This window comes from Passer montanus, unplaced genomic scaffold (assembly GCF_014805655.1).
Source record: "Passer montanus isolate IOZ18808 unplaced genomic scaffold, ASM1480565v1 scaffold133, whole genome shotgun sequence".
NCBI lineage: Eukaryota > Metazoa > Chordata > Aves > Passeriformes > Passeridae > Passer > Passer montanus.
In genome coordinates, this window is record NW_024360166.1 from 979,441 (window position 1) to 994,331 (window position 14,891).

Below are 14,891 nucleotides of genomic sequence, written 5' to 3' on the forward strand. Positions count from 1 at the left end.
CCCTGGCTGCAGGGTGGGTCTGTAACAGTTATCCTGTGGGTTTAGGGCTGCAGAGCTGTGCCCCTGCAGAGCTGTGTGTGCCCTACAGCCCCGCCGGGCACTGGCTGGAGCGTGCACACGCAGCCAGGAGGAGGACAGTGGGCTCTTAGGGCTGCTTGCTTGCTTTAAAGGTTCATTGCCCCATTATTCAGGGCAACCTCTCCTCTGGGACTGCTGGTACTGAAAGGTAAATGACCAGCTTCGATTGACATTTTTATATATTTTTAGGATGCATGTGCAGGCTCCAGCCTTTGGAGCCACTGCTGTGGTCATAGCTCGATGTGGGTGCAGCAGGGGGATGCTGGTTTCCTGCTCTGGGCAACTTGGATAAGCTTTTTTTTTTTAATTTTCTCCTTGAGATATAAAGCAATAATGTAGAGGAGGCACTTGAAAATGTTTGCTGTGTAGCAGCGAGGTATCACCTCTTAACCTCCAAGATCTGGAATGAGCTGAGAATAACAAATTTCCCATGGTGATGGAGCAAGATGAACTGTGTCTAAAGAAGGGTTCAAAACAAAATGGCTGTTTACCTTTGTTATTAAATGTGGGTTCCTTGCTTTGGTTCCTTGGAAGTCCCTGCTTAAACCAAGACTTGCTGTTTTCTGCCTGCTTCTCCCTTGGCTGTCCTGTGGTGGAATGGTGACACTGCCTCTGGTGCTTCCTTTTTGGGATGGGCGGACTCAAGGGGAGCACTGAGTGGAAAGTAAAAGGATGAAGAACGTGAATGCACAAGAATAAAATCTCAAAAAAAGCTAAATAAACCCTACCCTGAACCCATCAGGAAAGTAACTGTCTTTAATGATTAAGCAAATTAGGAAATGTTAGATAAATTTCTTAAATTGCTCAGCCATAGCAAATGTTTTCACATTTGCTCCAGTGTGAAGAAATCCATGCAAAGAAATGACATAAACCCATTTAAAGAGATTATTTTTGTTTAATGTTCAGGGTACGAAGAGCTCAGGCTCGGCTCCAGCTGTCCAGTGGACTCTTGGCTCTGCAGCACCTGCAGAGGGTTCTTGGAGCAGCTCTGTGCAACACCCTGATCTGAGGTGTTGGTTTTAATTCTAATAACATTTCAATATGTTACCATAACATTTAACAACAGCATTCCAAAGGGTATAATTTGAGGTCAACTGTCAGCTCTTTCCCTCTTACCAGGAGACTGAAATTAGGTATCGTTGGAAACATTTTGCTTTTTTGCATCAATATCTGCTGGTAGGTTCCTCCCACGTTAAGATTGTGTAATTTGGCACAGAGTTAAGGATTAATGTTCAAACACGGTGAGTTGCTCCTTTTCTGAAGCTCTCCATTCTTTGGCCCTTAACCAAACAAGGGCTATTTAGCACCTTGCCAGCGAGTTTCCTGTTTAGGAAACTGTTAACGCGAACTTTATGGGCGCTTTTCTTAGCAAAACATGTTTTTATGTGCGCTTGCTGTGAAATAACAGTTATTACCTCAAGTGTGCATCTCAGTCTCTGAAGTCTGGAACACTGCAGTAACATTCACATTCTTCCTTGGGAGCTGCCTGGGATGTCAGGGTGCAACAGACTGGGAATAAGCCCCCAGAAAACTCATGCAAATGCATTTCTTCTGAGCTTCAGTACTCATTGTCCAGCATGAAAAACCATGTCTGATGCCACCTGGGCACTTCTGCCGCAGCAGGACTTTATGGCAGTCTGAACCCTCATATGCAGTGTGGACAGGGAAGTTGGCAGGAAAAAGCTTGCTAGGACCAGATAACCCTTCTGAGGGCTTCTCACCTACCCTGCTCCTGGAGCAGCGGCACAACTGGTTTTCCTTTGCTTGCTAAACCCATGCGCTGGGAAAGTAGAATTGCACCCTGAGGCGAGCGTTGTCATTTAGTTAGGCTGACATCTTGTGGAAGCCTTCCTAGTGTATTAAGAACAACATACAAGCTAATTTTACTGGATGGAGATGTGGGGGCTGCATGACTTTGCTGTGCTGGGGGCCTGGAGGGTGCAAGCCCCGGAGCTGCAGGTGAGACTGCAGCAGGCAGGACAGGCAGTCCTTGTGTGGCACTGCACAGCAACCAGCTCACCCTTCTGTGGCCGTAGGAATTGTTGCTGGGCATTAGCACCTCAGGAGCCACAGGAGGATTTGCTGCTTTTTGGCCAGAAGGTTGTGTTTGTGCTGTGTCACGGGGCTGTGAGGCAGGAGGTGAGCAGGGATGTGTGGGTAGGGTGTCACTGTACCCGCTCTTGGATTCACTGCCATGGGAGCACTGAGCCCTAGGAGGGGACACACAGGACAAAGGCAGGTTGGAGGTGACCCAGCAGCAGAGATGCGCCCAGGGCTTCAGGCCAGCTGCAGAGTTCTTTGGGGCAGGGCAGTGGGAGGGATGGGTGCTGAAGGTTGGGTGTCCTTGTCTTCATGGGAGCAAAGGGCACATGTGGTGGCATAGCATGGTGGCTGTCACCTCCCTGTCTGGAAGCTCTCTGCAGCTGGCACTGGTTGTAATTCCTCCTTGTACCACAGTGAGTGCAGCAGCCACCCTTCCCCTCTCTGTGGTGCAGCCTGGCCATGGGGAGGGATGTCAGGGTGTCACCTCCCTGTCCGGCACTGGTTGTAATTCCTCCTTGTACCTTGTACCACAGTGAGTGCAGCAGCCACCCTTCCCCTCTCTGTGGTGCAGCCTGGCCATGGGGAGGGATGTCAGGGTGGCAGTGCTGTGGCATGGCCAGCTGGGCAGGGGGACAGTGCAGGCAGCTTTATTGTCACTCAGGCTCTTGCTGAAGCCAGAACGATGCCGTGCAGCCCATTTAGTGTGCTGAGCTGTGGGAGACTCCTTCCTGCAGCAAACCAGGGCACAGTCCTGCTTCCTGCACCTTGGATGTGAGAGCACTGCTGGAATTCGTGTGGGTAACGCCTCAGTGCTCACACTGCCTGGCCCTGAATCAGCCCTGTCTGGCTGGAGTTGGTTGGCAGCCCTGCTGTCACAGTGATGGAGGGCTGTGCATGGTTATCCTCTGTAGACACGGAATTAGGCTGGGTGGCAGGGCAAAACCAAGCATGGGACACCCGAGCCCTGATGCCTGTGTCCCCTGCCAGCAGAGCTCAGAGGTGGCACAGTGGCACACCGTGACACACAGTGACACCCTGCCTGCCCACAGGAAGGTGTGCCAAGCACTCCCTTGTAACTTATTCAGCCCCCATCATTAACCAGGATGCTGCCTGTTGTACTGACAGTCCAGGAGTCAATTCCCAGACACCTGAAGCAGAAACCTCTCTGCCACCCATCCTTTTTGGTGGTTGTGGCAGGGGTGGCAGGTGGGACAGTGGTGGCTCTCAGCAGTGGCACATTTGGCTTCCATCTGAGTGCTGATTCGGGGATGGGGGCATGATGGACTCAGCAGGGATGGTGCGAGGTGGTGCTGAGCAGGAGGTAACTGTTTCCCTCAATACCTCTGTGGGCTCAGCTTTACCCAAACTGATGATGAACATTTAAGATTAACAGCAGATGTTTGTGATGTTTACCTACAAAAACATATCTTTGAGTAGCTGGTTACAGGACATGCTCTGTTGATCCTGGTGGAATACACCACCACCACCATGCCCCTGTACCTCTATAAATCGCTCAGGATTAGATTTTAACCTCCATAGCTATAGGAAGAGCTTGAGTCTGTCTTTTGCTTGTCTGAATTCACATGGCACACCTACAGCAGGAAGCGTTTGTGACAGAAATGGTGATTCTGCTCCCCTCCCTGTGTACAAATCCCCTTTCTTTGCTTTGAGCATTAAAAGAGTCCCCTCTGGGGATGGTGGTGTGAGCTGGGACTGTAGGGATGTGACAGGGAACGCTCGTGTTGCTCTGCAAGCAGGGCAGCAATGGTGGGGGAAGAGCAGAGATGAAGGGAGTGGGGGTAACAAGCAATTTTTAACATCAATTCTATCCTCTTTGATAAAGATCTGATTTAAAGTAAATTTGCACCATGGCTAAATTTATTATCCACAATACTGGTCAGAGTTGGGATATCATATTGCAGAATGATTGACATGGTCATCATGACCCTATTAAATCTACTGAATCTATTAGCTGCTCACTAGCTGCAGGGTTTGTGATTCCCTCAGCAGAGTTTTGTGCTGAATATCTAAAAATCCTATTAGAAATTGGAATATTTGAGCTTCACTCTTGTGAGTCCTCCTAATCCCGTGGATAGCAGGAGCTGCTGGCTGGGCTGCCTTGTGCTGCCGGGTCATTAGCTGGCTCCTCAGTGAGGGTTCACACTAGACATGAGGACCAGTTTTTAATGGTCAGGCTAATTGGTTAGTGGAACAAATTACCCAGAAGAGCTAAACTGGCACTTGGAGCCTTTAAAACATGATTTATGAGTTGAGAGAGGGAGCCCAGCTCAAACAGGATTTTTGAACTGTGGGGTGGAACCAGTGGGTTAAATTCCTGACTTGTGTGGCAGCCTGGACAAAGTGGCAGTGCTGTGGTCAGGGGTGATCCTCAGCAAATTTCTGTGCCCAGGAGGGTTTGTGCTACCACAGGCTGTGCAGGTCTTCATGCATTCCACCAGGTCCTAATGGGGTTTGTTTGGCCCCATAGTGTTTGTTATGCAGGGGAAAAAAAAGGTCAGGAAACTTCAGCTGGGCAAAACTAGACATTGTTGTCTCCAGGACCTTGGTTGGAATTGGCTGTGATGGCTTAAGATGTCAGTGGCAGCAGGGTGTCTGTATCCACTGAGGTGTCCTGGGTCTGTCCTGCTCTGCCCCCACTCAGCCCTAGCAAAGAATCCCAATTAGTGACTCCATGTGCTAAATCACCAGAGCTAAATTAGCACGGTGCTTTATCCTGCAGCCTTCTGAAGTAAATTCTGGTCATGGTGTTGACAAGCTTCTGTACTAAAATTTCTGCATGCCAGCGAGGTGGGAATAAACTGGAGCTGCCTTCCTAAAATCTAGTGGGGTTGGATTCTACAGCTCTTTCTGTGCTAGTATGTAGTGTAGTTTCATAGGAACGCATCAGCAGTGAGAGATCAGTGCTGCTCAGGTTATGTGCTTTGTTGGGGTGTTTTGCATAGTGGTCCATTAGTGGAGGCCGTCTCTTGGTTTTCTTCTCATCCAGAAGGCATCTGGTGCTGTGCACCGAGGCTGTTATGGGCTGTGAAGCCAGGGACAGCAAAGTGGAATTGATGGGTGGTATCGCCTCAAATCCCTGCTCCTGCTTCTTGTTAAAATGGTAATGTGGGAGCACCCGGGGAGAAGTAAAATGGCACTTCTTGGAACAGCTGAATGTTTGGCTTTCTGCATAATAGATGAGCATGTATCTTAGATCCAAACATATTCCTGGGAAAAAAACCCAGTGTGTGGGGAGGGTGCTGTGGGTTCAGTAAGATGGTCACGTTGCCATGGGTAAACAGGGGTGAAACATCGGGAGGGGAAGCAGCTGCCACTGCAGGTTGGTGTCTTGTGGCTGGGGCAGTGCTCAGTGGCAGCTTCTGGGGTCACTGTCCCCCTGTCTCCTGCAGGTGCCAGCCCTGCCTGCTGCCACCAGCCCAGCATGCTGGGGGCAGAGCCATTGCTCAGGGGGTGTTGTCCGTCATATCCCCTGAGCAGGGCAGCAGCAAAGTGTTGGGTAAATCAATGCATTAATCTTCACTTTATTTAGAGCCTTCAGTTTTGATTTTTGAATGTAGAGCAAAGAGGGGGGCAGTGCTGGGGCTGCTGCAGGTTTGGCAGTGTCACAACGAGCTCCTGGGTTTAGCTCCAGTCACTTTTCAGTTACCTTTTGTGATGAGAATCAAATAACTTGATCATGGCGGTGACAAATCTTCAATAATTCATTACACTATAATGACATTACAACATCCTAACTCCCTCCCCCCATTTTTTATTTCTGCTGTAGAGTGGACTTGATGTTTTAGATTCAAGGCTGTTCATCCAGATATTTCACACCAGCCTGTCACCTGGAGAATTGATACCTGGCATACACTCACTGCGGCACTGCTAAATGGTTTTTCTTCTCAACTGGATAATTATATTGATTGTGGATTAGGACTTCAGAAATTGGATTGTGGTTGAATAAAGTGTGTTTTGAAACCCTAATATCAACTATATTAAAGAGAAAAATCTCCCAGCAAAACCAGACCACCACCACTGTCTTATCTGACTCTTTATTTGATAGGAATGAAGATATTTTTGACCCAGTGTCTGATGGAAAAGGGAAGCTGCCCCTGCTGCCTGCCCTTTGGCCTCTCTAACAACAGGGCTCAGGCAAAACGTGCAGGATCAAACCTTAGCAGCTCCCCATGGGTGGGCCTGGAAACTCACTTGAAATTTCACTCACTTGAAATGTCTTACCCAACAAATGGTTTATAAGGATTTGACTTTAGATTCTGGGCTTTTGCCTGCCTGCTCAGGAGCAGTGTTGTGTGATCCCTGAGATGGGGTGTGCAGGGAGCAGTGACTGCCTTATCGGGGAGGTGGAGACTCTACTGCCCGTGTGCAGAATCACTCCACAAGCCTCAAAAATAGAAGCTTACCATATACTTGAAATTAATAACAACTGGTTTAACTTTGAGACCCTGAGTACCTGTTTATCTCTTTGTTTGCTGTTTTCCAGGCTGGCCGCAAGGAAAGAAGTGATGCCCTGAACTCTGCCATTGATAAAATGACCAAGAAGACCAGAGACCTGCGCAGGCAGGTGAGGAATGGTCAGAGGTGGTGCTGGCTGACACATGAGTGCAGTGCTGCATGCTGGGGATTTGTTCCTAGTGGCAGTGGGTTTGCTGGCCTGGCTACAGTGAATTAAAGGCCAGAAGCTTCCTGTGGGAAGCATGGGGTGGGAATGTAATTCCCTGTTAATTCCATGTTAACTGTGTGGTACAGATGTTGGAGTCTTAATCCATTCTCATGGCAAGAGAGATTAAAAAACCTAACTAAAGTCCCCCAAAAAACAATTTTACTTGATGGACTTCGAAGATAATCAGTGATATTTTATAGTCCTGGTGGTGTTCATCTCAACCTATTTTATTTGAGAACTGTATTTACGTAGCATCAGCCTTTTGTCTTTGGTTTTAAAGCAATATATTCCCATTTTTGAGTAAGCAAGAATATGGATCAGGTTTGTTGAAAAACATTTTTATTCTAGCAGAAAAATAAAAAAGTTAAATCAGTGTGTTGTTTAATCAGCTGAGGGAAAGCAGCAAATTTACTCAGACAAAACCAATATGAGCTGCTAAATCAATATTTGTGGCCAAACTGGTGACTTGCACTTCTATAACAAATCCATTTTTTAAGGAGATTTCATTTAAATTGAAGCAAAAAGTGTGTAGACAAGACTTAGTGCAGAGAAAGCCTTGGTCACACAAAGGAAAAAGGATCAATGACAAAAGTAGTTTAAGCTGTACATATTAATACAGTAAGAGGGGAACAGTGGTGGAACACTACTGAAGAGTAACTCATTCTTTTATTTTTATTTTAGCTCCGCAAAGCTGTTATGGACCATGTTTCAGACTCTTTTCTGGAAACAAATGTTCCTCTTTTAGTATTGATTGAAGCTGCCAAGAATGGGAATGAAAAAGAAGTTAAAGAATATGCCCAGGTTTTCCGTGAACATGCCAACAAATTGATTGAGGTAAGATGGTGCAAATTAAAATTTAATTGTTGCTAGTTAAATTAAGGCAAGACTAGGCAAAACAGGTTTTTCAGTTCTGCTGAAGCACAAAGCAAATTCTGTGATAAATTTCCTTTTAAAATTTTATTTGAATGAATTTAAACACAATTTAATATTTAAATAATTGAAAATGTAAGCTTATCAAAAGGAGCTGTTAAATAACCCGTGTAGTTGTGGATATTACAATGTGAGTGTATGATAAAGGTTTTTGTTACTTGGGGGTGGTCAGTTGGAGTAAGGGAGATCAGGGCATGATTGTCCTGCTGGACAGTTTGACCCATTGCTTTGAAGCCTGGAGGGTTTTTCTTTCCAGTAAAATCCCACTCAACACAAACAGGCCTTTTGTGTGAAGGCTTTCAGAATGAAGAGCTGCTTGTGTGTGTGTAAAGAGCAAACAGAACACTTGGAGTGACAGCACAACTGATCCCTGCCACCACTCTGTAAGGAAAACCCAAAGGCTCTCCAGCTGCTGGAACTGCAGAGCAGGGCTCTGACTGGGGGGAAAACCAGATTAAATGGGACCAATGTGTCTTAACTGGAATCCCAGGATCACTGAGGCTGGAAAATCCCTCCCAGCCCATCGAGTCCAAGCTGATCCCCACCTCGTCCCCAGCCCTAGCACCGAGTGCTACCTCCAGTCCTGCCTGGGACACCACCAGGGATGGGGACTCCAAACCTCCCTGGGCAGCCCCTGCCAAGGCCTGGGCACCCTTTCCATGGGGAAATTCCTGCTGGTGTCCAACCAGAGCCTCCCCTGGCCCAGCCTGTGGCCGTTCCCTCTTGATCTCTCACTCATTACCTGGGAGAAGAGGCTGACCCTCACCTGGCTGCTCCTCCTGTTAGGGAGTTGCTTTCAGGGTCATTCATGCCCTGCTGAGGGAAGCAGGTTTCTGTGGGTGGTGTCTGCAGAGAGCAGCAGCAGAGCCTGCCCCTGTTCCATGGGTGGTGTCTGCAGAGAGCAGCAGCAGAGCCTGCCCCTGTTCCATGGGTGGTGTCTGCAGAGAGCAGCAGCAGAGCCTGCCCCTGTTCCATGGGTGGTGTCTGCAGAGAGCAGCAGCAGAGCCTGCCCCTGTTTACGGATCCACCTCGGGACTCCTGGCCCCTCGCCACCGCCATCGCGTGAGAGTTCTGTGCCAGCTGATGCTGAATGGCACGGAACAAACAGCTATAGGTATTGTTGGGGAAACATGCCACTAGGAATGAGTGTCAAAAACTCTTCCTGTGCTCTTCTGTGCTTTGAGGCTCTGGCTGGTTGTGCTGAACCTCAGCAGCTCCCCAGGAGCAGTCCCAGGCTGCTTCATGTTCTGCTCTCTCGGTGTCTCTGTTTGATAGTGGAGTCCATGTGTCTCCAAGGCTTGTGGGGAATACTCACACAGCTGGACACATTTAAATTGCTCAAGAATAAGACCAATCAGACATCAGTAAAAGTAGCTTCTGACTTGCACAATGTATTTTTGGTAGGGTTCTGAGTGAGCTTTGCAACTGCCCCGTAGTCCAGGGTGCATGAAGTTCATCCAGCTCTTTAGAGCTGCTGTCTAAGCAATGACAATCTTTTAATTCCTTGAAGGCATCCATTTTTCTCTTTTGGCTTGTCATGTTTCAGCGTCAATGCTGTCCTCCTGGAGCTGCAAAGTTATTCTAATCTAAATTTTAAGTAACTGACGTTGTTCTGCAAAGCAGCATGTGGAAAGAAGGCAGGGCTGCTGTGCCCTGCCTTGGCAGCAGGATACAGCCTTGGGAACACTTTGAAGTGGGTTTGGTCTAAAGCCTCCCTTCTTCATGTTGCAAGCCTGGTTTATCTAGAAAATTATTTTTAGGGTTTGTTTACAGGAGAAGTTGAATCATGTAACAATAGCAGTGCCTCTTCTGCCAGAGTTTTGCTACCTCCTCAGCAGATGTGTGGAATTTATTGGCATAATTAAAAGGAATAATGGTGCTGTTCTGTCCCTGAACTTCTCCCCAGCCCTTGCCAGGTGAGCCCTTTCTCCCTGTCCCCTCGGAAGCCGTGTCCCACTGGAGCAGCCACAGTTCCATCCTCACTGGCACTGGCCCTACCTGGTATGCAAATGCCAGGCTGCAGAGGAGTTTTCCAGAGCCTCTGTACAGCCAGATTCTCTTGTCTTCCAAGGACTATTCCCCTGAAAGTAGAGATTCAGCAATATTTTTGACTGACATCAAAAGCTTCTGCTAAAATGATATGCTGCTGCAACAGCTTTTTGAAGGCTTGGTTATTGCTTTTGCTGTCTGAAATGTAACTGTAGTTGTAGTGTAGCATGATGTAGATGGTTTATGAACCTCTTCCCTGAATGGAGATGGATTAATATATACACTTAGCTTGGACAGAAGGGAATAGTGTTCCTGCAGACCCTTTGTCCTGAGGGGCAGGAGAGCCACCGGCATCGTATGAGATGTCAGATTCACTGTGCAGGAGGATGGGTTGGGGTGGGTTGCATTTGAAATGTCTTGTGCCTCTGCCAGAATGGAGAAGGATGTTTGCCAGTTCCCTCATGATTCTGCTCTTGGGCAGGAAGCTCAGGAGAAACAACAAAAGATTGTGTAAGAGCAGAGCTGAAGATGTTTTGCCTGGTAAGATGGGCAGTGATTGCTTCCACTGCTTTCAGGGGAGATGAGTGTGCAGGGAGCTTATAAGAACTGCCCTCACAAGTGCTGCTGGGCGACTCAGGGCATCAAATGTGCCCAGCAGCTGCAGCACTGAGTGGGGCTGTGCTGTATCGTGCCCTGACAGGCTCCTGTGGTTTGGATGTAGAGGGGAGCGTGTCCTTCCTTTCCTCTGATGCTGAGTGGGGACAGGAAATGTGCAGGAGATCCTGCTCTGCCCAGGTGAGCTCAGCACATCCCCACTGCATTGCTGGGAGGGTTTGCACCTTGGGTTAATTCCCCTGTGTCTGTGAGCTGGAGGAGGCAGTGAACCAGCCCCTGAGAGATATATAATGAGATAGATTTACTTTATTTCGTTTTTCACACTAAACTGTGGCAGGTGTTGGCTGGACAGGAGTGTCAGTGCTGGTTCTGCCCTGGCTGAGCACAGGGAGTTCTTGCTCCTGCAGTGCAGAGCTGTTTATGGGCCCTCCAAGTACCCATAAAGAGATGCAAGCACATGATTTGGGTAATTTCGTTTTGAAATGTTCCCTTCTTGGCAGCACAGCACTGTCTGCTTTTGTGGTTCCTAATGCCCAGGCAGCCAAATTTGACCAAAAGGTGCAATAACCACAAAAAGCTGATTTGCCTACTGGGTCTGTGTCTTGTGGAGAATCCATACCAAGTGCATCCCAAAGGGTTCCCATCTAATTTGTTCCCCACATAGTAAAATCCTAACCCTTTTATCCTGCATTTTGAAAACTGAGGAACAGTAAAAGAGTAGAATGAGCCTTGTCTCAGTTGAATAATATGTTTCAAAGATAGCTTTCAAAATTACTATGTGCTAACAGACCATTAACTCTGGCTGGATTTTGTTAAAGGAGTTTAATTCAGGAATTGAGAAGCCAATTTCAATGTAACACACAAGAATAACAGAAAGGACAGCATTTGTGGAACCAGCCTAACAAAAAGTTAAATTCACTTGTAAACTATGGAAGTCTTCCCAAACTGCAGATGGTGAACTGCTAACTCCATTCCAGTTTTTTGCTACTGGGTGAGGCAGCCTTGGCTCTCCAGCCTGTCTTTGCTCTTGAGGAAGGACAGCTTGGCACTGGCATCCTTGGAGTGCCTGTTCCTGCCCGGGGGCCGGGGCTGTCCTGCAGCATGGTGCCATCCACAGTGATGTCACCCAGCCCCACGCTGGCTCTTTGTCCCTGCCAGGCTTTGAGCAGTGTTTGTGCTGAGCTGCCTTTGTGCCGCTCCCCGGGGATGCTTGGGCTGCTCCTGCAGAGGGAGAAAGCCAGGCATGTTAAACAGAAACCTTTGCTACACTGTTGAATGCTTTAGAAAAGCAAAAATTAGCTTGTCAATTTGTCCGTGGTTACACTGTGACACAGTGTAACTCTGTGTAGTTTTAATGGAAAAGTTTTTCAGCCCTTAAGAGATTAGGAAATAAAAGGTAAATAAAGGAGAGCGTCCAGGTTCAAATCCTCCAGTTTGCTTGCTGAAGAATATTTTGGAGAATATATTTGGAGTTTGTAATTCCTTAAAAAGAACAAATGATCTCTTCTTCCTCTGGAACCCAGTACCCCCGTGTCAAACATTTTTCTCAACGTAAATTTTATTTTTTTCTTTTTCAAGAGAAATATTGATAAGACCCAGGAGGCAAAAGCTCTCAATGGTGTTTCATAAGCATTGATTTTTTTTCTAATTGCTTTAATTTATCTGAAAAGACTGCTCTATGCCTTTTTTTAATGTACTGGGTTGCATCTTGCATATGGAGTGATGATTTTCAGTGAAACCCATGAACAGATGCAGACGGCAAATTTATTTGCTTGGAAAGAATCACATTTATCTTGCATATGGAGTGATGATTTTCTCATTTTCAGTGAAACCCATGAACAGATGCAGACGGCAAATTTATTTGCTTGGAAAGAATCACATTTGGGCACTTGCAGCTCCATAAGCTTTCTGTAGCCTCTTGCTCTGACATTTCCCCCTTCTGTTGCCCTCACTGTCTAGCCCGATGTCCTGGAGTCATTCTTCAGTCTAAAATCTAAAAATACCCCTCTCCCAAAGCCTGAAGCCTTGCACACTTGCTTCATTTTTCTTGCAATTATCCTGATTTGCTCAGACTTGCAGCCTGTGTGTTCTTGGGAGAGTCTTAGCAGCTGCAGCTTTTTTACATGTGAAAGGCTTTTTAAAAACGTGAAGTGGATAAAACATAGCTTGGATTTAAAATAAAAACTGGTTTTTGGAGGCACAGTGAAGGTCTTGGCTGTCCCCTGTTCATTGTCACTTACCTGGGCATGGCCGGGTACCATTTATTGCAAACAAAGCATGGAATGGAAGAATCCAGCAGATCCAGAAGTTAATCTGCTCTGACAGGATTATCCTTTGTGTCTATTAGCCACCTGATTTCCAGAGTTTCCACAGAGTTTTCCAAACCTCTTTGGAGGTGCCTTTGCTCATTCTTTCAAATGCTCTCCCCTCCTGCCTGCCAGCTCAGGGGTCAGTCAGTGCTGCCAGGCAGGGCTGAGGTTCCTAGGGAACAAGACAAGCACTTGGCACCCAACTCAGATATTGACTTGGAGTGTTTTTCTGAATTTTATTGAATCTCAAACCCCAGCATTTTCCAGACTAGGGTCATTACCAGAGTACTTCAGCACCTATTTTTCCAGTACTCTCATTTACAGAGGGAAAAATATCTACCAACTCAGGTTTGTCTTTTATTGCTTTTATTTTTAAGGTAATTTTGTATTACAAGGGAATTGTCCTTGCAGTGTGGTCTGGAGAAAAGAGGCAGAGTTATATCCCATTTAAAATGGAGATCAAAATGAGCAAAATGTCTCTTCCAAAGCACAAGCACGTTTTCTGTAATTTGTCTATAGATAGCCTTGGCAGCAATTTAAAACTGATGTCTCCAATAAATGACCAGTGTAACTCTAATGTGCCCTCTAAAGTCTGACACTCTTCAACAGCCAATGCACTTTCCTTGTAAGTTCATTTTATTAGTCAACTAATTCATAAATAAATTAAATTCTTCTCGTAGAACATGCTTTCCTTACATTCATAATCAGAAAAGCAGGGAAGCCTCAGCAGAAAAATGTTCCTACATTTTTCAACAAAACTGGATATACAAATTTAATACATCATACATAAGTAAAGGCAAGTGACCTTTTAATAGGATAACTTCTGTTCATGTAAGGTTATTTTTTGAGGCCAGTCTTCTAATGCTACACCAAATAATGCATGAAAGGGTTTGTAGGATGCTGCTAGAGTTTAAAAATTATGTTGGAAGAGGAATAAGAGACTTCAGGGTAATCTTTCTGTGCAGATTTCATTGTGAGTGCACATGGGCAAGCCATGACAGTGGAACTGATGGGAGGGATGAAGGGATTGAATCCTCACAAATCTGGGCAGCCATTGGGCTGTCTGGAGACAATTTTTCTCTTTGGAAATACTCATGGTTTGCTGCTGCTCATGGAGAAGAGGCATTTCTGCCATACCTCAGCCACAGGGACAGTCACCTTGCTGTGTGACTGGAAAGGGCTTCCTCTGCACACCTGAACCAAGGCACGTGTGGAGGGGGTAGAATTTGGAGTTGAATGAGTTTGGAAGATATGAATGTGCTTTTTATTCCACTAGAAACTGCCCTGTGTTTGCTCTGTTCCTTTTTCCTTTGGAAAAAGAAGCTTTTTGGAAAGGGAAATGTGTAAAAGAGGTCAGGAGGTGTGAGAACAGTTGGGTTTAGGTGGTGTTGACATGATGTCGTCAGAGGTAGCTGAAAAGCAATAGAGTCCTTTTGTTTCCCAGATATTTAAGTCTTAATTCCAGCAGCATTTTTAAGTGGCTTTTTGGGTAAAGTTTTTTATAGATGTGGCATAAACGTTTTAATTCTTGATATTTAACTAAAAGCCTTGATACATGTCTGGATTTTCATCATCTTAGTCATTAGCAATATTGGATTATTAGTCATGTCATGTCATCAAGGAGGTGCCTGAAATCTGTGTGGAGCTCATTACTGACACTGTTTTGTCGTCTTCGTGAAGAGCACAGTGTACTGACAATTACAGTTACACTGCCATGAACAGTTGTCTGAATCACCAAAAAACTGGTTTAAGCAGCTAATAATAGGCACCAAGTTGGAAGCTTTTAGTCAGATCAGAAAGCAGCATGTTCTGAGTGCTGAGCAAACTGAGATGGGAGAGAAGAGCAATTTCACAGAATCCCAGACTGGTTTGAACTGGGAGGGACCTTAAAGCTCATCCCATTCCAATCCCCTTCCATGGCAGGGACACCTCCCACTGTCCCAGGCTGCTCCCAGCCCTGTCCAGCCTGGCCTTGGGCACTGCCAGGGATCCAGGGGCAGCCACAGCTGCTCTGGGCACCCTGTGCCAGGGCCTGCCCACCCTCCCAGGGAAGCAGTTCCTGGGAAGGTGCCCAATATCCCATCCATGGCTGCCCTCTGGCAGTGGGAAGCCACTCCCTGTGTCCTGTCTCTCCATCCCTTGTCCCCAGTCCCTCTCCAGCTCTCCTGGAGCCCCTTCAGGCCCTGGAAGGGGCTCTGAGGTCTCTCCAGAGCCCTTCTCTTTTCCTGGCTGAACACCCCCAG

The 14,891-nt window shown here is 46.7% G+C and overlaps 1 protein-coding gene across 1 annotated transcript in view; it reads left to right on the plus strand.

Annotated features, from left to right (window-relative positions):
* Positions 1 to 14,891, plus strand: part of CTNNA1 (catenin alpha 1) — a 117,507-nt gene that overhangs the window by 62,336 nt on the left and 40,280 nt on the right. Inside the window, exons 8-9 of the mRNA XM_039699431.1 lie at positions 6,626 to 6,706; positions 7,487 to 7,639. Coding sequence (XP_039555365.1) covers positions 6,626 to 6,706; positions 7,487 to 7,639 — 234 coding nt within the window. The remainder of the gene's footprint in view (positions 1 to 6,625; positions 6,707 to 7,486; positions 7,640 to 14,891) is intronic.